At 40.7% G+C, this 22216-nt stretch overlaps 1 protein-coding gene across 1 annotated transcript in view; it reads right to left on the bottom strand.

Annotated features, from left to right (window-relative positions):
• Positions 1 to 22216, bottom strand: part of cxadr (CXADR Ig-like cell adhesion molecule) — a 41760-nt gene that overhangs the window by 14215 nt on the left and 5329 nt on the right. Inside the window, exon 2 of the mRNA XM_030069198.1 lies at positions 975 to 1144. Within this exon, the coding sequence (XP_029925058.1) occupies positions 975 to 1144 (170 nt within the window). The remainder of the gene's footprint in view (positions 1 to 974; positions 1145 to 22216) is intronic.

Here is a 22216-nt window from a genome sequence, read left to right as displayed (position 1 = left end):
TCCAGACAATGTAGAGAGGGGTGAGCAGAGGATGGAGGGAGGGACAGAGCTCTGCCTGGGTGAGGACAGACAAGCCTGGGTAGGTCATCAGAGAGGGAGAGGAGAGTTGGGGGTAGAGAAAAAGAGCTAGACAGAGAAGCCTAATGATGAGCTTCTGACCCATTTCTCGCATGCCAACAAAAAAACACTAAGGCCCCAGGACACAGTTAGGCAAAAGGGAGAGGCACAAGGAGGCATGGTGAGGGGTGAGGAGGCATGGTGAGGGGTGAGCCACAAGAGCATGCCACCCCGCTGGAGTGATCCATGGCTAGAGCCTGTCTCTATGGCTATGAGGCCCTGAGGGCATGTGGAGTTCCTGTGGATGCTGTGGCTGCAGGCCATGCTGAAACGGGAAGCCACTGGCTTGGATAAAGAGAGCTCTGGTGGTTCCCACAGTGTGTCTGTGGGAGTTCCGCTGAGACAAATGCTTCATAGAAATACACGTTGCTCAGGTTGCTTTCACCTTGTATATGTTTACTTCGTCGCAATGCAACACATCCGCCTCAATGAAAAACACACCTAGCACAGAGTATGGATTACATTTCATGTCTTGCGTAACATATACACACAAAAACACACAGACACCAGCAGAAAAGAAAGGCTTAGTGCCAAAACAAACACATTTGGACCATGTGAGGGAAGTTAAACATTAACTACTGTTTTTATGGCAATGTTGTGGAGAGTGTGTGAAAGTTTTTCTGGAGCCACACACAGAAGACCAGACTGGAGAAGTTCCATTCAAACAGCCAATAAAAAGGCAAGAACAAAGCCTGACTTCTTCAAACACTGCTCAAATAACCATGCTCAAGAAAAGCAGTTAAGAAACAGCTTACAGCCAAACAGCACCATCAATGCTACCTTTGAAATAACTCTGCATTTTCTACATTTGTCAGGAACAACTTCTCACAAATGTAGTTTCATGATTCTGCACGTACCACTTTATCCTCTTTCTGGTTGTCAGAAGCCAACAAGCTCCATTCTATGTCCAGCGGTCCAGAGTCCTCTGGGGCAAGAGTGAAATGGCAATCGAGCATCACGCTTTGACCGCTGGCCTTCTCTATGAATGTCGGCCCTGTGGACGTGATCTCCAGACCAGAGGCCACACCTGGAAAGACAGAGAGAGAGAAAGAGAGACGATATTAACAGCATGAATAATCAAATATGACTAAAATAAAAATCCATTCTGCTGGAAAGTACCTCTGTGCTTACTGACCTGCAGCATCAGAGTTATTATGTGCTATTTTGTTCAATCATGGGAGCTCTGTTTGAGAGCAGTACAAAATTTAATAGAAGAGATGCATGCATTGCTGATCCATAATTTGGTGATGTGACATGTACCCAGCTTTATAACAGCCATGCTATACAAGTTGAGCTGCACACAAGTGCACTATTGCTAACTATGCAAGTATACTAGGCTAACTAGTTAATTCATTATATTATTATATGGGTATTTTGAATGTGGGTAAATAAGCAGAACTTCTACTGTGAAACTGTTCAGTTCGAGTATGATCTATATCTAATGTGTGAACGATGAAGTTTGGAGTGTGCTATGATTTAATATTGTGGTCTTGCTTATCCTCTCCATATAGACTTGCTTTCATTTCCATTTATGACCACCTACACTATAAAAGGATACTGTTAAGAAGCAGTTATCTTCTTAGAGCTATATTATGTAGTCAATTTGTGGAAAAAGAGTCACAGCATGCAATGTCTTTAAGAACTGTAAAAAACATAATATACTGGCAATCATTTTTGAGCTGCTCTGTAAGGTGATGAATTGATTTGACTTATTTTCAAGTAATACAACAAAAGACCATACCAGCATCAAACATAAAATACAAGATGGTTGTGTCAGAGAAAGAAACCCTTGAGGGTTTGTGAGAGTCCTGCCCCAAAATATGTTACATGTACAATCCACAAGTAATAAGAAAAATACAAAAGAATATGGGACTTCTTAGTGACCTTAAAAAAGTATATGGGAATGTATGCATGTGTGTGAGCATGTGGCCATGGACCATAAGGATCTGTATTGGTTCCCATTGATTCCTATTGAGTCCCAAATCTGGGACAAACTGAAACTCCCAGTTTTTTGTTTAAGATTTTTTTTTTTTTTGGTTTAGAACCCAGGACGCTGTGATCAGAACTCACTCATCTCGAGCAAGAGGTACCCACTCTTATTTGGTGAGCTATCTGGGTGCCACAGAACATTTCAGTTTTGTGCTCAGCCAATGACCATGTTTAAGCTATGTCTTGGCAGGGAGTAGACTGCTTCTTCAATAAAATGTTCATAATGTAAATCATACAGTGAGAAAGAAAACTAATAAAGCAGAACATAGCTGAAACCATAATAATGATAATTTAAGAAGAAGGAAATACTGTAGCCCTTCACCACACTGGAGTGTATTCTTAAGCATTTATTCTTAGAACGAATAAACATAATTTTCTGACACCAACTGAGCTAAGATTCTCCATTCAGTAGGAGACTTAAGCCCCGGCAAGGAACACAGTCCATAGAGAATGGACTTGTCACATGCTGCCTTGACACATTAAAATCCTTCTGACAGTCTGCCACCTTCCACTCAGCGAGTAGGGGGGAGAACAGCTTTTAAAAAATCATATCACCACAATGTGCTGCTGTTGAAGAGTGCCGTAAATGTGTAAAAGACACTTAACACATCACATAAATTGTGCAAAATAGAATGCAACTGTGAAAACGAGCATTTCCACTGCATGCTGCCTGTACTTCAAACATAAAATCCTATGACCTGAGCCAAATGAGACAGTAGGGACACTAATTGACAGATGATGTTGACTCCCATGTGTAAAGATGATTTGTGAACCAGGTAACAAGCCAGTTAATAGGGCTGGGCAATATGGCAAAAAAAATCAAATCTCACAATATTTTCAAACGAATAAACATTGTGAAGATAAAACAAGCATGAGTGTTTGTATTTTCATATGATAGTCATTCACAAGCATTTTTTTTTTTTTTATAAACAATTATTAGTAATACCTTGATCAACCACATAGAGGCACATAATGGAACAGTCTAATAAGTTCAGAACACTGCATCACATCACTGTAATGCAGCCTTTAAAACCAGGAAAAGACAACTTTTATGAAATATCACGACAATTACGGTCGACCAATACTGATTTTTTTTCTTTAGGTCCAACACTGATAATGATTATTAGTAATCAAGGACACCTATAACTAATATTCTGGGCTGATATTAATTTGCAGTAAATCTGAACTGCCATGTCAAAATTTTGAGTATTAGAAACACCAATACAAACCTTGCTTTTAATTAATAAATGTTTAATTAATATTTGGATTTTAATATTAGAAATTATTTGTGAGTAAAACAGGAGGATATACAGTCATTAGCAGCCATCCAACAGCCACAGTATTCTGTTTTGCTTCGCTCAGGTATAAGTACAACCAATCACCTACATTTATCTCATCTCAGCTGGTGAAGACATACTGCTGTGTTTTGTCCATCACTAAAGACCACTTGACTAGGAAATGTTGACCAGCCCACTTACTTTAGTTACCCCAATGTGTTTCAGACAGAGAGGCGGCTGCATCAAAGGGCACAATAATTCGTTTATCCCAAATTACGATATTGAAAATCCTAGATGATATCTAGTCTTTTATCACAATATCAATACAATATCAATATATTGCTCAGCCCTAACTGTAAAAGCATTGTCAATAGAAAAGTCAACCAGTTTGTTTCTTGAAGGTTTACTTTTGGGAGATAACAATGTTTCTGTGGGACACAAACAAATGCGCTTCCATACTGCATGAACAATTGCACTGTTTCTCTCTTGCTACAACCACGCATACAAAAACCCACAAACACAAAAGTGTGTCCACACAAAAAAACACTTACACTGTAAGGCAGTATGCTAAAGTTCAAAGTGCATGGTGGATGGTGCACAGTGTAATCTAGAGCAACGGGTTTGGACTGGGGCCACAGAGAGCCATCAACTCAGCTTGAGCTACCAACAGAGGCCCTCTTCAAGGTCTGCCAGGCCACATGCTCAAAGTTAATTGCACCCCACCCCTCACCCCACGTCCACCACCACCATCATCTTTGTTTTATCATCTGTTGGTAGGGCTCAGCCATGAAAGAAGGCATAGTAGTCAAATGAGAGGATCACGCAGGTGGCTCTCAACTGTGCTTACAAAACTCACAGTGGGAACATCAAGTATTGCAAAGAAAGAGAAAACATCCACAGTCCAAAATACTGTAGAGGCTGAGATTTTATCTAAAATTACTTTGAATTACAGCACTGTGAGTTTTGCAATATACAGTGCTGTTACCACTGAGTTTTATGAATATGGGCCATTGTATTGTGTAGTGATACAGCACTGAGTCAGAGGATGTCTGAGAATGCTGTGTGCCCAGGTTTCTAAAACCTGTTCATCTAGCCTTCAGGGTATGAGGGTGTAAGCTACAGGTAGAGAGCGCTGCCTCATCGCATGACCATCAACTCTCGTTTCAGCACCAAACCTCCCATTCCTCTGGGCTGCGGCAGACAAATCTCAGTCACACCCGCTATTGTTGATCCTCAGAGCCTGGACGCATTTGATATGGTGGCAGCGCACAGGCACAGCTTTATTCCCAGTCTGCTACTGCTGCAGCTGGTCGTCTCAGCCCACAGATTTTGACAGGCGCCCTTGATGAGAGTGATCCATCGCCTTGAGCAGAGGCGAGTGAAACGGGGAGCAACGGAGACAAAACTGAGATACATGGCTGTCATTGTCAAGATGGATACAAGACTTGACATCTGCATGACAGAAAGCTGTGTCAATTCATCAAGCACTTAAAAGAAGCTGGGGCATTTTTGCAAAGTTGCAGAGAAAGGGGAGAATGTTGCATTCTGTAAGAAAAAAGAAAATACTCCACTCAGTTTGTCACAGTAAATGTTTTCCTTGGTGTGCAATAAGGGATGTTGCCTGATGTTCCTATCTAATCAATGATAGACCTGTGAGATCTGAGGCTGCATTTGTCTAAATTACAGTCTACAATCACAACAAAATGAATGGGAAAACACAAAAGTGCTGTTTCATGCTGTCATCTGTTCTACTGGCTTAGAGATTTGTTTGCTGTAAATCTGCTCCGCAAACGATGGCTCAGGTGAGCATGGTGCCAGGAAAAAAAGATACCATGAGGATACTGCTGGGTGATAAAATAAAAGTGTGTTTATTGTTTAGGTTAAAGCTAAAATATCAAATTAGATACAGTACACATAAAAATGACTGGAGATAATATAGTACTACTTAATAGGCTCTAATTAAAATTAGAGTGCAATTGTCCTTTAAAAGAATAGCCTAATTCCGGTTATTTTGAAGCTGGGTCTTGTTTACCTTGAGTTTGACGTAGCCTCAGTTACCTGGGAATGCTGCTGTTGAATGCACACATACAGCAAGCATATCCTCTAGCAGTTGAAACCAAAATTTGTTTAACACACTCTGCCTGCAGTTACATGTCTTTAAATTACTGGAGCTGAACAATTATTGTGACTTTTAGTTATAACGGTCCATTTTATACTTCGGTAGTGTTGCTCACACATTTCCTTCTCTACATTGCTTTACTGCTTGATATGAAAAGTGTAATTTTGATAACCTCTTCAGATACATCACCTACCAGGTTGATTCAACACTGATTCAACAAACAGTAATGTATAAACCTGACTAATCCAGCTGATCCAGTATAATGTAAAGACAGGAGAGGTGTTTTTGGAGATGCATATTTGAGATTGAGTAAGTTCTTCCCCAACAAATGAGACAAGCAGACAATATAAAGCAGCATAACATACATCGAATACCAAAGCATTCTGGTCATGACATACATGCCACAACTCTAAAATTTAAGTTTTTACCTTGATCAGCTTCATTGGCAATGAAAGCATTCGTGAGAAACATGCACCACATTTTTACGCTTCCTGTACCCAGATGGTCATCCTTTTGATGCAATGCAAATAACAATAATGGAGATACGCACTCAGTTAAAATCCCTTTAATCATTTTAATAAACAGGCAATAGAATAGAGCCTGTAATTGTATCGTTTTGAATAGGGGGGAGCAGCGCAGGGAGAGTGAGGAAATGAGCCCTGACAAAGATTATCTGGCTAGATAAACCCAGTCAAATCAATCACCAGCAAGTAAACAACAATGCAACATGAAACAGAATAAATAATGAAGAATGTGAAAAGTGAAATGGACGGAGGGGTTAGGTGTATTCAAACCAGATTAAAAACAAAACAAAACAAAAAAAAAAACAAGTACAAGTCGTTTAATTAAAGATCAACAGTGCTAAATCATTAACTAGCTGTACGGTTTGTAAAAACAAACAAGGGACTTCAGATGGCTGTCCTGTGGCATAAACCCAACAACTGACAGGATTTACACCTAAATGGAAGGAAACATTTTCAACTACCAACAACACAAGTAACTCTAATGGAGTGCTCCAAAAAGACAGAGGGCTAACAGTTACTGATTAACACTAACAATACACTGTACATACAGTTTGAACCTTGGTGCATGCGATTTAGCGGCAGGTGTTATCCTGCTCTGCTCAAAGTCTGTTCCCTGCTGAGAGAGTGCTCAATATAATCACAGGCTTATATAGGGAGGCCTTCACTCTTTTATTTAGAGTAATAGCACCACAGCAAAAGTAAACTGGCCTTCCTCCTCAAAGGCAATATAATGGGCTGATAAGAGAACCCATTATTACAGTCTAAGGGAGAGGGGACAACTATGAAAAATAAGCTGCTGGTTAATGCAGTCATGCATGCACACTGAGACACACCAACATCCTTGAGCTCAGTGCCTGCTGTTGCAATGAAAATGTGCATCCTACGGTGGGTGCGTGTGTGGGGTAGGGGCGCTGAGCAGCGGGGGAGGGTACACTGGCTAATTAAAAAGTCTGTCTTAATAACTATTCATGGCTGCCTCAGTCTCTGGGTGTCTCAATCCCCCCACTCTGTACCACGCTGTCTGACACAGCACATCCCAACACGGTTACTGGGAGACCAGGAATGAACAACAGGAATGTTAGGGTGTCAACACATCCCACCCAACAGCCCCCCCACTGCCATTCACTCATCTACCCACCCACCCCTTCCCCATCTTCTTCCTGCCTGCCTGTTCTCCTAAAACACACCCCTGATTGTGGAGTGCCAGTCCCCAGGGCCTCTGATTCTCTCCAGTCCTGCTGATTGTAGACCCCCACCCCACCACCCCACCCCCTTTGTTGCCATACAATGGAGCGTGAATCCCGTCTCCTGGCAACCGATCCCACTGAGAACGTTGTCGTGGCGCTTGAGAGACAGCATGAGAGCGAGCATGAGAGGGTGAGAGAGACAGAGGGGAAGGTAAAGAGAAAAAGAGGTTGAGTTGGTAGAGACAGAATGGGGATTTCTCAAAGCATGTTACTCCAAGGTTTAAAGCCATTGTGTACGAGGCCAGCCTCCAGCTGCAACTCACCATGGTGAGGTATATTTGAGAACATCCAGGTGGTTGCATTAAAAAAAAGAAAAAACCCACCAAGCCACATGTATACACAGGCATGGTTTGGCAGCAAATTATACTGCAGATCTATTAACACCGTATGAGCAAAGAAACAAACCCGTGAAATGTCTACTGACGATTCCTAAATCAGGACTAACTAAACATTATCTGGCTTTTGTGGTTAGGCCCCTTAGGTGTGTAATAGTCCACTTGAGAACATTAGAGTATAAATTCTGATGTTATACAGCAACTGGTGTAATGTAGTAGTTTTGATCAGTGTAAGAAATTTGTATTTGAACATTTGTTTTATGAAAATTATGCATCTGTAGTAAGAATACAGAACAAGCCCATGTAAAATAGAAAAGCTTTAAAACTTTCCTGAGCCCAACATTATGTTTACCAAACACTGGATTTTAATAACATAATACTGCAGCACAAGTGAAAATGGACTTGAGTGCCATTTACACTTTTTAGTGGCCTCTATAGCTGTTTTGTAGCAGTGGTGGCAGCAGTTGATTTTTGGAGACATGTCCATCGATGTTGGTGCCAGTTTTGGTGTTAGTGCATGCTGTGTAACGGAAAAGTTACGTACACCAAAGAGGTACCCAATTTCCCCTCGGGGATCAATAAAGCATTTCTGATTCTGAGATGTCAATCACTGAAAGTAGACTTGAAAGTAAGGGAAAAAAAGTGTCGCACACCCTGGTTCAATATGCATTTATATTTAGGCAAACAAGATGCTAACCAATCTATCCTATCTATTACACACTGAGTTCTACCTACTGCCGTCATGAAGGAGGTTTAGAGTACCACAGTGTGGACTGAACAGTTTTAAAAACTCTTCTTCTCCTGACTTCAATAAAAAAAATTAAATTGCAGCAGATGATATAAGGTTGATAGGTTTTTTATCTACTTAACATCGGTGTATGCCTTTTCTTTACTTTATGTTTTATTATGTTATAAGATATGTTTTTGTTCCCTGTAGCTGTCCTATCTTTTGTGTGATTTTTTTTATGGATGCAGCATTGTTGGAAACCCAGTCAAAAATATAGCAGCAATAATAACAATAAACTGTTTCTTGCATGGCCAAAAGTCAGAATTTCCAAACCAATCTAGTGAGAACCCATGCCTAAATGAAACACCTCAGTAAATGAAAAAAAAAAAATCATACAAAAAACAAATATTTTACTTTTCTATTACACAGACAATGCTGGGTGTCTTTCAAGCAGAGTCTCGAGGCTTCTAAATGTTAGGAATTGAGAAAACCTGTTTTGAAAGCCAGCAGTGATTAGCTTAGCAGTGACATGCATACACATTTCTACACGTGGATAGTGTTTATGCAAAAGCGATTTGTTGGAGGTCTCGCAGACGGATATGAGGTTAAGCTGTGTGGCAGAGGGAGCAGTTTCAGCAGACAGTAGTAAACCCTGAAGCCAGAAAACAGTTTGACAAACTAACCTCCCTTGCCCCTGGAGCCAGCCGAGCTAAAGACCCTCAAAGCCTTGGCTGGGGCCATACTAGATCCTAAGCCTCTTTTCCTCAGCAGCCCTTTGACCTTAAAGAGCATCCTTGCAAGCGATGACTGTGAAAAGCTAGGTCTTACCAAGGGAAGATAGAGGCAGAGGCTATTTCAGGCTCACAAAGCAACAAACAGCAAACAAGAGAGGAAGCCTGGGTGGCTGGAAGAAAGACTAGGTGAATGACTTTGCACAGATATTTACCTCTCTTTTACCTTCTGTAACATTTGAGTATCTCCTGATATAAAAGCATTGTTGTATTAGGTCTAAGGTAAGCCACAATGACACTAGCCAAACACTAGCTTGGTATTTTGGTCAAATCTAGTAGCTCTGCATACAAACATGTCCAACAACAACTGAGTGCTTTTGAGAGGGGAAAGTGGTTTTGACAATCTGGAAAGGCAACAGCTTGTACAGTGTGATGGTGCACCACACACCAATCCTAATGAGGATGCATGCTGAGTTCATATCCATCTCTCAAAAACAACACTACAAATGGAAGTACTTTTAGTCCTCATTGAAAAAAACACCATAAAATAAACTTGAAAAGGGAGAGTAGAGTTATTTTGGGACAAGCAAAAATAAAGTATCTAGCTGGAGAGAAAAACAAACAAATAAACAAACAAACAAAAAAAACAGTGACAGACCTTTTCAAAAGTGTGGCACATTTTCCTGGGTGGGAAATGATGGTGGGATTAACAGTAGTGGATCATCATTAGAAAATGGCAGTCTGGGGGCCCTTGAGTGAACACATTAAACAGCACTGATAACACTCTTCCACACCATTAACATGCAAACCAATCCTGTGACCATGCCGAAGCGCATTAATTATTTCTGGCGTTTCAGTGTATAACTTCATGACTAGGACACTATTCAAAAAGGAAATTCTGAATGCTCACCCCAGTGCCCCTGCTGAAACTATTCAGTCTGATGCAATGTGTGTGAGAGTGGGGTTGTGGTTTATTTAGAGTTGCATGAGGCTGGGGCTGATGAATCATACTGATTGCACTGTAATGCGGCTTGAAAACTCGCCACACTGAGCTGCCATCAATTACTAGTGTGTATCTCCTAAAGGCTATTTAGACATAACTGAACATTTAATGATGAATGGGTGACGATGACAGGCGTTTTACTTAACTGCTGGAGCATATGACAGCTTTCTGTGAAGCCTGTGGCCAATGTGGTTAGTGCCAGTGTTGTGACAATCCACAGGCAACACGCATCTAACTATGAGACTGACAATGATTCTGATCAAATTACTTTACATGGCTCTAACTCTCCTTGTAAAAGCCTTGACCTATCATTAACCCTGGCATTATTCCGAATAAAATTAAAAAAAAAATAAAAATAAAAATAAATAAAAAACTAACAATACTGCTGCTGCTATAGTAAATTACTTAGCAGGCCACTTCAGGCGCACTAGTTAGACAAATATACAAGTTTGCTAAAACATTGGCCTGTATGTGTTACATTTCACAATATAAAGCCATAGAAAGTCAGTCACTTTGAATGGTTTTGTTTATGGCATCAGTCTCAGTCATCTCTCCATACACTTCAATTTGTTTCACAAACCAAGGCATTAAAAACAAACTTCCACATGCAAAATAAAGAGGGATGAAGTGCAGTTAGATGCAAGGGTTAACAAAAAAGAAGAGAGCAGGTGTTAATCTGAACATACAGTATATCCCATTTTTGTGCTAATTTCAATATAAAAGACGATACGTTCTTCTATAGGCCAACATCACACCGTGCTGAGAATGTAACTAAAGCAAGCAGAATAGCTTGCGAGAAACTATTTAGCACAGAATACAACCGTTATAACCACTAAGCAACAGATTCTGAACAACAACATGTGGTGTTTTCTGACATAGCACGTCTTTTTTGAGCTGATGTATGATGATAAAATAGACCTGATATCAGGAAGTAAAATAAAAACACAAGGTTGATGGTTAGTTTTGGGAAACAAACAAAAAAGCAAGAACCTGTTTTCTGGCAACCTTTGAAGTGTCTTTTAACTTCTTTATATTTTATTTGGAAGTTGAGCCTCAAATTGCAAAACACATTGGAGTGACTGGGGAGATGAATGAGACTGAAATTGTCAACGTTCAAAATGCAATCACAGAGGCGATTGATTTGGGTAAGTGACTTTGTATGGCTTTATATGGAGAAAAGTAACACGTACAAGCAAATGTTTTTACAAACCTCTGCATTCCTTTAAAGGGGATTGTCTTTGAGAAAAGGGGTGTTTCCTCTGGGATCAACCCATTGGCTTGCAAAAACTGATAGCTCTGACAACCTGAAGAGGAAAAGAAGTACAGGAAAGGAAGCAGGGAAAGAGATAAGGAGGCACAAAGGACAGAGAGACAGGAAAAATTCACACTGCCTCATTCCTTAATGGGCAGTTAATCAAAGGTAAAAGGCCTTTACAATACCTTCTGCACAGGCTCTCTGATGCCGTGGCCTTGAGAAGTATACTGGTTATTTATAGATGCATTACCATTTTACAAGGTGTAAGACAGTGGATTTAAGCAGCTGCTGTGTGTCTAACCTCTCTCTGCCGCACTGACTTCTCCTGGACACAAACCTCTACCATAAACCTACCAAACAGCCATTCCTCCCTGCATCCCCCCGTTGCTTTGAGAGAAAAGCTTATTTATCTAAAGCACCCTGAAGAGTTAGATAAGAACGCTCCTTCTCCAGTGTCTCTGAAACCTGTGGAAAAACACACACACAGATACAGATATACAGGCCTATGTCCTATAGAAGTCTTAGGAGCCCAGGGACACAGCGTGCTGGCGACAATGGGTGGCTGGCTGTGCTGTTAAGCTGATAGGCTGGAGGCCAGTTCATGGAGCAGAAGCACAGATAGCCTGCTGATAACAGCCTCATGGGAAACAACAGCAACAAACAAGTCAGTGTAGCTGTGCGAGGAGGAAATTAAAAATGAAAAGACAAAGAGGCAAGAGAGCATTAAGGTGCTGAATATGAGGCGTCTCCAGGGACATGTTGCCTTGCCTTGTTTAGAAAAATGCATGTCTTTGTAGATGTAGTTTGGAGGAAGATACACAAACATGAAACAGCTGGAGTGTTTTATTCAGTCAGAAAAGCCGGTGAAGTAATTACAAAATCATGTCATCCTCACATTGTGGAAAAAAGAAGTTTCCCGCAAGCAATTACTAAATGTTCAGTGCAAGCAATGCACATGATCTGTGAGGTATTAAAAATAGAAATAGTGCATTCACACGTATACATACAGCTTATCATAGTTTGTGAACTGCAGCTTTAGAGGGATAAAGCTAAAGCAATTAGTCAGTGCTTCGAAGTAGTGTGTGAGGCTAATTTCTACCAAAGGTGTGGTTTAAACCACAGAAAGAATTCTAGTTTTAACTGACTGAAAATGATTTCTAGCATACACATCCAAGATATCCGTCATCAAGTTGATCTGCACACATCCTGGCTGGATTCGTGCAACATTTATTTCTGTTTTATGTAGTAGTTGTATGTGTACTGGAGACACAGTGGCATTTACGCTTTGCTTTTGATGTGGCCAAATGTGTGTCTGATAACTTCCAGAGGTGGTTTGAGTAATCATGGTGCCATTTATGCCTGGATTTTTTTGGTGTTTTTTGCTCAATCCAGTTACAATCTGATAACCCAGGAGGCATGGTTAGGACAGATATTGTTGTGGTCTAAAGGCTGAGTGACTGTTGAATTGGAGCTGCTTTATGATGCTGTAAATCAAGCTTAAATTTCCTCTAGGAACTTGAATTCCACCACTGTGCAACAGTGCTGTAGTGGGGAGACATTTGGGCAGCACGTCTTAACACTGACCAATGGCTGTTTCCTATTTACACAAAGTCAAACTTAACAATTTGCCTCCTAAATCTAAAGCTAAGCATCTTAAGAATCTATTCTTGAGATCTATTGTGAATTCATTCCTGCTAACAAAGTACTGTAAAAAAAAATAAAAAAATAAAATAATAATAATAATAATTTTTTGACAGATCAGATGAAAAATTGGGAGTGGGAGAAGCTGTTGAGGAAGATTGTGTATTTTCAGATTTATACTATTTGAAAGCAAGAGCACAGAGACTTTACAGATGGCTATTTGTGTTCGAAGCTTCCAGCACTTAACTCTGAACCAGAAATGAAAGCCACATGTCTCACTGGGGTATAGTCACAGGGTGTCTCTCTCCTGACACAGGAGTTTCTATGCACTGAGAGGGAAGCAGCTATGCCTCAGCCTATCCTATCCACCAACCCCCAAAACAAATAAAGTCTCTGATAGAGGCCATGCCCCTACCAGTGCCCCAGTTCCAGCCTTTGTCCAGACCCCGGGGCACAAAGCCAGCTTTGATCAGGAGGCAGCATCGCTGATCAAATACCGAGACACAAGTGCTGCTGAGTGCAGCTACTCCATTCAGACTGTTGATAGACTTGCACTGTGGTTTTAAATGTGGGGTGGGATGTTTCAGCAGGTTTGAGAGAACATACAGTCTTATGCACATTTACTATGGGGAACGCAGGCAACATGTATAAGGCTACAGAAAGCAAGCAAGGGGGTTCTCATGACTGTGCTTAATTATGTCAGTGAGGTGAACACACAAGTAGCCAGCTTAGATCAACCAAGCGTGAATATCATACTAGAACATTCTCCCTTGAAACACAGGGCTCAATTAGGGATTAAGAACCCTCACTGGAGCTCCTAACAAGCCAGGTTTTCAAAGTCATTAGTAAGGGAAGTTTATGAAAACCTAGAGACAGACCTGAAAAAGAAGAAAAAGAAAAAGACCATTCAATTTTTCTTTAATGTCTGGTGCTCAGCACATTTGCCAGTTCAGTATTGTCTGAAATGGGCCAAATGTTTCGCTGTACCATGTAAACCAACATAGGAATGTCGACAGAAAAGATTAAATGAGGCAAGTTTTGTCAAGGTCAGATATGCCTTTCTCACAGATAAAGAACTTCCTCATTCCATTTAAAACAAATCACAGACTCTGACTAATATGCCATGCGGATTCGTTCAAAGACTTGTCTGGAGACTCTGTCCATGTATCAGGCCCACAGATTTTTATTTAACTTTAAGGTGCCTGGGAGGTCAACACAGACACATATACACATAAAAGTAACTAATGTAAATACCTATGGAGTAGAGACAATTGTGGCTCACCGCCAAACCACTCAAAGGATTGTGGTGTGAGGCCACAGTGCAGACCGTACAGAGGTATGTAGAGGCATATAAAGGATATCATGTGCTCAGCACAAATGCCTCCCAATGAATTCCTAAATTCCTCTGTAGTTTTTTAAGATGGAACAGAGCATCTTGTGAAACTTACACCCAGACCAACATCAGAAATAACCATTTTTATCCTCTAGGTTCATATTTACAAGGGTACTGATTTTTTGCCAAAAAATGAAACAATATCAAATTAATCAAATCAAATCAGAATTAATTTAGAAAAAGAAAACTGAAATTTTGTTTAATGTATTTCTCTGGAATCTGACATTTACTTGGTGAAAAGGTGCCAAGTGATTCAAGTATTTGGGTCACGGCTGATTTTCTCACGTTTTGTGTGGAATACAGTAGCACATTTCCTGCAGATTAAGATATTAACTCAGCCTATTCTGGATGCATATTTTACACAGTAACCTATTTTATTCCATGTATGCCTGTCAGATGGATTGGCTTGGAGGCAGTCAATGATACCCCTTTTCCACCAGGGCTGGTTCGGAGCCGGTGCCTGACTTAGCACCAGTTTTTTGGTTTTCCACCGCCCGAGCTGGGGCCAAATTGGTGCCAAACTGGTTCCAAACTGGTGCTAGGCAAGCACCGACTCCGAGCAGGGGCTAAACAGGAGCCAGAGAAAGAACCGATGACGCGGCCCACCGCGTCATTGGTGGGCGGGGCTACAAAACAAAACAGGAACTGCGAACGCTATAAACATAAACAATAATCCCCGAGAAGCCGCGGGTTATACTGATTTTACAACGGCATGGAACGCGTCTCAGCAAATTACATTTAAGGATGAGAAGCACCCGTTTTATAACTAAACATCGCTGTCATTCGTTCCGATCGCGAATCCGACAGGTAGCCGGCAATAATTGTGTTTTTCGCCTCTGTATTGAAATGTAGGCTTGTAAAGACACAAGCAGTATTTGCATCGCTAATAAATCCAGATCCTGCTCCACCCGGGGCCAGAAACTGTATCGGGAAAGCAGCGTTATATGCTTGACTGAGACGCGGCTCACGAACATCATCCCCGACTCACTGATCAGTCTCACCGGCTTCAGGACAGGACGGGCGGACAGAGACAGAGACGCTGCAGCCACTGTAGAGTATGAGTGTGCAGTTTTATGTGTGTTAAAGTGATGAAGCTGCCGTGACAATGTAATTTCCTGCAAAGGATTAATAAAGTATCATTCATTCATTCATTCATGATGGTTATTGTGATTCTGAGCGAGCGTCTCGCGCACCCGTCATCTCGTTTTCCGATGACGTCATGACGTGGCTCTGACTTGGCTCCACTTGGCTCTTGACCGGTGGAAAAGCAAACTGGTTCTTCGTTGGCACCAGTTAAGCACCGGCTCTAGCACCAGCTCCGAACTAGCACCAGGTTTTTTCTGGTGGAAAAGGGGCATGAGTCTATCTTGCTCATGTTGATCCCTCCGAGGTTTTCTGCTAAATTTAGGTCCCCTGCCTGCAGGACATTGTATGGTGGTGGTCATCTGGACATTAGTAGAACAGATAGACACAAAATGTATGTTTTTATGTCCATATGGATGTAAGTGTGTGTTTGTACCCTGTCTGTGGCTACAAAATCAACACAACATGTTTCAATCAACTAATATTGTATTTCTGTTGAAAGCACCCTAGGGACTTTAGGAAAAATGGTGTATTGATAAAATACTTAAAACTGCAAAAACATCAATGCCATTTTCAATGCATTTGAAGCATCCCGTCTGTCTAAACCCTCTCTTCCTGTCCACAGCTTTACACACCAGGCAGAATGGAGCCTTTGATAATGTGAAAGAACAGCCCCTTCCTGCCCTCTGTGGAAGGGAGACATTAGAGCAGGACATCAAGATAAGATTGTTGTTAAAAGATAACAGGGTGGATAATCCTTTATTTCTTTCCTCTTTATTTCTCTTCGCAGGCAGTGAAACCACAGTGTGATGTATTAAGACCGGAGTATCTTCATTCAGAGGTTCGCAGAGGCAGATGGAGTAAATGTACCTGAGTGTTGAACCCTGTAGGAAGCCAGAGGCAAACACTGTCAGTTATTGTTACAGCTTAACCAAGACCGCTGGGTGTATTCATGCCTCCAGCTCACACTCTCAGCCCAGACATGAAGAGAAGGCTCAAAACGACCACTCTAGTCTACATACAAAGTAAATGACATGAAGTGACTGGGAATGCAAATGTTAAAAATAACTCTACTGCAATAGTTCAGCTATCTTGCATAAAGGCGCAATACTACCACTTTGGTTGTAACATAGCTTGATGGTATTTATGCTTGATTCTGCGTTCTGTTACTGCGCATGAGATGAGGCTTGTCACACTCATATAAAGAGGAGCCAAGAGTCTGGACGGTAGAGATAAATGCAGTAAGCCCTTTAAAGACGCAGAGCTCAGATTCTAGGAGTACATGTGATGAGAAATACAACCAGTGAACACTTGGTTATTTTGACCCTAGTCTGACATCCTTCAGTGGATCTTTAGATCCATCTTGGTGAGCTGATCACTTAACACACTGTGGCAAATTCCCTTGGAAAGGGAGTCTGTGTCCAGGGAAATAAAGTATAATGTACATTGCTGTATGCTATTCCCCTATTAAACTGAACTTCAGAGCATGAAATTGCCTCTGAAATGAAGGGCAGTAGCTGTGCTATTTTGTAATTTACCGAGGAAAAGCAAAGCTGACACTAAGGATGTAGTGAAGAGCAAAAAGCTCAAGTTAAAAAAAAGAAAGAAACAGAATTGGAAACAACATGAAGATTCAGTCTCTGATGAGGGTAGCCAAAAAGGAACAGAAAACTTGTAAGCTTCTCTTATCCTCAGTAGCTGATAGATTAATATTTAAGAAATGTGAGGTTACTCTAACACGTTTGTGCTGTGATAGTCTACATTTTGTGACTGTTTGCCACATTAGGGAGAGCCCAGAGCCCTACACTAATAAGGTCTTTCATATTGCTTTGTGAATATTCAGGCATCACATTCCTTGGACAGGGTGTCACAATGTTGCCTTTCAAAGACAAACAAGAAAAACAAGTTTAACCTTTGATAGTCTCACTGTGAAACATTACATCAGTCAAACTGAAATATTCCCCTGAATAAACAGCTAAATTTGGCTTGAATACTACTGGTGTGTTCAACTCAAGAAAGACCCCTCTCGTTAATACTGTAAGAGGTGTTAGTTTGGTACACCTTCTATTTGAGAAAATGACACACCTTCTAAAACCATATCCTGTTAATTTCATATGCATGACAAAAAGTAGAACAATTTCCATAATCTAACAACACAACCTGACATGTCACCTACAAGGAATTCTGCAAGGTCATTTCTCAGACTATCTGGCTGGAGAGGATATGTTTAGTGGGTGTAGCAAAGTGCTTTTGCCTGAGAACTGCCACACAAGCTGACTCCCCTTATGGCTCTAATGACATCTAAAAGGGCTAAGCCCCGAGTGGTCCAGACAGACACTGCGCCACCGTGGATCAGATTGACAAGTACATAATCTCAGTGAAAGTGACTGAGGTGAAGGAGAATCAAGACTGTTGACCTTAGTTTTAGAGGTATTAGTAGCCTATACAGGTGTGTGGAGCTAGTAAATCTAAAATAAAATAAATAAAACATATTGTATACTAGACAAATATTGTTGAATCAATATGCGCTCCAACACAAAATGTTGCCAGGACATCTGCTGTGGTAATGTTTAGAAATGTTACTGTCCATCTTGAATAAAACATCATAAAAAGCCTTGCAGTAATATCTGTTAACTTAAATTTAGGTCAGGGCTATGCAACCTTCTTATCCCTCTTGATCTCATAGCAAAGAGATCATCAGTGACTTTATATATCCACCCAAATCCAGACATCAGCTTTCATGTCTTTTTGGCAAGGTCTTTTAAGCTCTAGAGAGGTTTCGTTACTGCCCAAGACACATGGTGATGCCTGATTTATAGGGGCTAAGAGACTTTTTAGTTGATAAAATGGCAGGTGACATTGTAGGTGGTCACAGGCTCTGTGTGAGCGTATGTGTGTGTGTCCCCACAGGTCATTAAATATACAACTGTAACTGTTGTACCATTTCCAGAGGCTGTATGTTACAGCTCTCGTTGTCACAGGAGTCAATACATCATCTCCTTATTGTCACTAGGCAGGCACCATGTCTCAGAGGGATTAAATGTGACGCTGATATTCCTCCACAACTTGAAAAAAGAAGACGTCTGTTATTACTGTCAGTGTGACAGGAGAGTGGGGGTGGAGGTGGGAAAGTGGGGACTGCAATGCTTCTCCCTCCAATTATCGGCCACTCAGAAAAAGCCAGTCAGCTAGGCAGCGCTGCGTCTGCCCATGAATTATACATGGGCTCCATTAAGACACTTAACAGCTGGTTCCTCAGGAACCTACATCACCAGCAAGAACTGCAGTCTGGCTGCCCCTTTGTGCCTGCTTATTAAAACAGCAGCACTTGTGATTAAGGTTGTGCAGTAATGTGCCTTCTGACCATCATAAACCAGCCAGTCACAGGGCTATTTTCGGTTCAATCCCATCTCTCTGGAGGCCAACTGGGCCAGCTGCCGATTTCCTCACATGGCAGTGAGATGCACTACAGTAATTAAATGAATGTCTGTTGTGGCTTGTTGACCTTGCTGTGGTTCAGGAGCTCAGTCGTTTCCATACCCAACTCTAGCAGATGTCCCAGTCATTACAACATATAGATCCAACAACTGCCCAGTGGTCAGTGGTAATAAACCAGGTGGCAGTGAAAAGGAGAAGACCTTTCTAATGAAGGTTAAGGGCAGACAGGGGTGGGGGCATACTGCCACATGAGTTTTGGACAACTGGTTGTAAAAGCAGAGTCAGCTAATGGAAATCATTTGAATGTACTGTAGACCAATTAAGAGCTTAAATATCCAATGAGATGATTTGAACTTGTCAGGATAACTCTGATACTGATTTCTAAAATAAGAGACATCCTTTTTTAAGATTTGGATGGTTAAATGGTACAAATTTCACAGGAGAGAGAGCCCAACCTTCCCTATAAGGTTGCCATGCACTGCATTTCTATCTTATGGCAGCAAATAGCCTATCCAGTGTTGCAACTTCAACATACAGCAAGAAAAGAGATTTTGGCTGCTTTGACGGGTGGTAACCAATCACGGAATTCATTAAAACCTTTTGTATGGGACATCATTTACACCACAGAAAATTATTCAAAGAGTAATCGTCAAAATTCCACAGTGCTGACAGCTATAATTTGAGTTACTTTACATAAACATGTTCTTTGTTAAATTTTTCCATAAAATTGAAAAATTATATTCACACTGAACCAAGCCTATACCTGAGAGAGAGAGAGAGCGAGAGAGAGAGGGAGAGAGAAAAAGAGAGAGATAATTTCATATAAAGCAAGAAACAAGACAGCAAATACCACTTCTAGAGTGCCCCACTGCCAAGTGTGGAACCAGCCTCAAAGACACGATTACAGGTTGACCTTGCAGGGACAAAGGCTCATGTCATATATTTGCATTATTACACCTACCATAACCTAATGACAACAGAGTTCAAACAAATGTTATTAATCTAAAAAAAAAAAAAAAAAAAAAAAAATCAGCTGAAGCACATTAAGTATTGGTTTTCTAGATTAAGCGTTGGGAGAGAACACCTCATGCACATTTCAGAGGGAACGATTCATTACATCAACTGCTCAAGATCAGAGAAATAACAAATTGTTCTGGCTTCAGGAGAAGATTTTTCTTTAAAAAAAAAAAAAAAGAAAAAGAAAAGAAAAGAAAAGGACAACCTACCTTTTATTATCTCCAGTACTCACTAGTTTTCTTATTTTTATCTATATCTTATTCTCTGCTGCTGCAATGACCCAGATTCCCCAGAGGGATCACTCAAGTTTCATCTCATCTAATCTAAATCTAATCTAATATAATACTCTTTCATGAAACAAAGTGTTTCTATTCATTCATATTTCCAAAGGAGATGAGGGACACAAATGCTACAGTTCAAATAAAGCCATCTAGTTCTGACATCATTCCACACCTACAAACATAAGTCTGTAGCTCCATGAAATATATTCACATCAGAGGGATGGTGGAGTTCCTACTTGACACCTGCTAAACCACACTAGATAAAGCATAGTCTGTCTGGCTCTGAACACTAACACCTTTATGAATATTTCATGTCTTTCCAGATTCTTTCCTAACTCTCAAATTCAAAGGAATGGCAGTCTGTCTTTGGCCAGGGGTTTTCTTTATAGTGACATTAAATTTAAGGCAAGAAGTGTTTACAGAAATGAGATTTTCTGGGATGATTCATGTATCTCTTTGTATTAACAGTCCTTCAAAAACCTAAAAAAAAAAAAAAAAAGCTTTTATAAAAAATTTACACCACAGGATTGCTTTGCCATAATTTATGATACAGCAAATTATTCCCTGGTGAAAGTGTTTAGAATAGGACTTTGTGCACAACAACAATTATATGTGTCATAACATATCCCCTTTATCTATGCACACAGGAGTGTTTAACATAATGTTCAGCTACATAATTTGCCAAGATGATTAAACATGAGATTGACTTGGATATCAGCACCACAGGGAGCAAGTTCAAGGGGGACTGAATCAACAAAGAGGATTCTTACAGACAACACTTATTTGTCTTTTTCTCCATACCCGCAGTCGACAATGTGTAATGTTTTTCAATGAGATAGAGGTGCTAAAAATGGCTCCTTTAACAGCTGCTGCAACCCCCTCCTCCTCCTTCTCCCAAATTCCAGCCCACCTTCTGCCTATGTCGCTTATTTTCTGAGCCATAATATTTTTCAAGATTAGACACGCAATTAACTCTAATGTTCTTAGCAGACAGGGTGGGGGGTTACTGCTGAAAGAACTCAGCTCTGTGTAAGACAATGCCCTGACGCTGGCTGTTAATAATGTGACATGCACATTTCAATGGGTAAAGCTTATCTCAAAAATGATATGTCCTTGTGTAAAGTCTGTACTGGCAGCAAAAGATTCATTGTCAGAATTAATTGTTGGGTCTGTTTTACATGATAAAGTGAAACAATTTATCATAATACAGTCTACTACTAAACCGAATCGCTTCGTACCACATGGCAGATAGTTTAACATAAGCTGCAGCATGTATAGAGCTGAGCTGACACCTACCTAGCAGGTAGGCAGCAGCAGACTGCACACCAGCACCTGCAGATGCAGCACCCTGGGGACCTGCCTGCCACATTGTGTATCCTCACACTGGAATGGCTGGCTCATGCCGTGAGAATATTATGCAAAAAGAATCAGAATACATAGTCACAAAAGGGGGAAAAAAGAAAAAAAGAAAATGATTTCAAGTTCAGCCCAAATGAAGAACCAAAAGCAGACTAATGCTTTACAGACCTGGATACTAATTACAGAATGTCTTGTAATTTCATATCTCAATTTTGACACAGAAAACCCTCCTTTCAAAAAATAACAAACATAGAGTGCTATACCCCAAAGAGTCCAAGATGAGCAAAATCTGACAAAGGAATTAAGCATTTCAGTCCAGACTGAGGCATATGAATGACAAGTACTCTGACAAAATGAATTCTGGCATGCTAATCAATACCGGTTAATATTAAAACTACGGGTCTTAAAAACAATTGTGTCTCTAAAGACAGCATCCTATCCATTTTGAAGGATTAGCTAACTGGTGAATTTCAGGTTTTTAAGAAATCAAAGGGATCTAGACTTAGCAATTTGAAATGAAACCCTTCAAACACTCACTGTCAGGTGCAGTGTCTCCTCTGGCTGTCTGTAGATTATCTACAATAAAAAGGGTCTTTGTGATGTTCATTTGAGATATGAGGCATGTGAAAAGCCCTATTACCACCACAGTCAACAGCATATTTGTCACTGAGCCCATTATT

This window comes from Myripristis murdjan, chromosome 14, assembly GCF_902150065.1.
Source record: "Myripristis murdjan chromosome 14, fMyrMur1.1, whole genome shotgun sequence".
NCBI lineage: Eukaryota > Metazoa > Chordata > Actinopteri > Holocentriformes > Holocentridae > Myripristis > Myripristis murdjan.
This window is presented reverse-complemented; position numbering and strand designations above follow the sequence as displayed.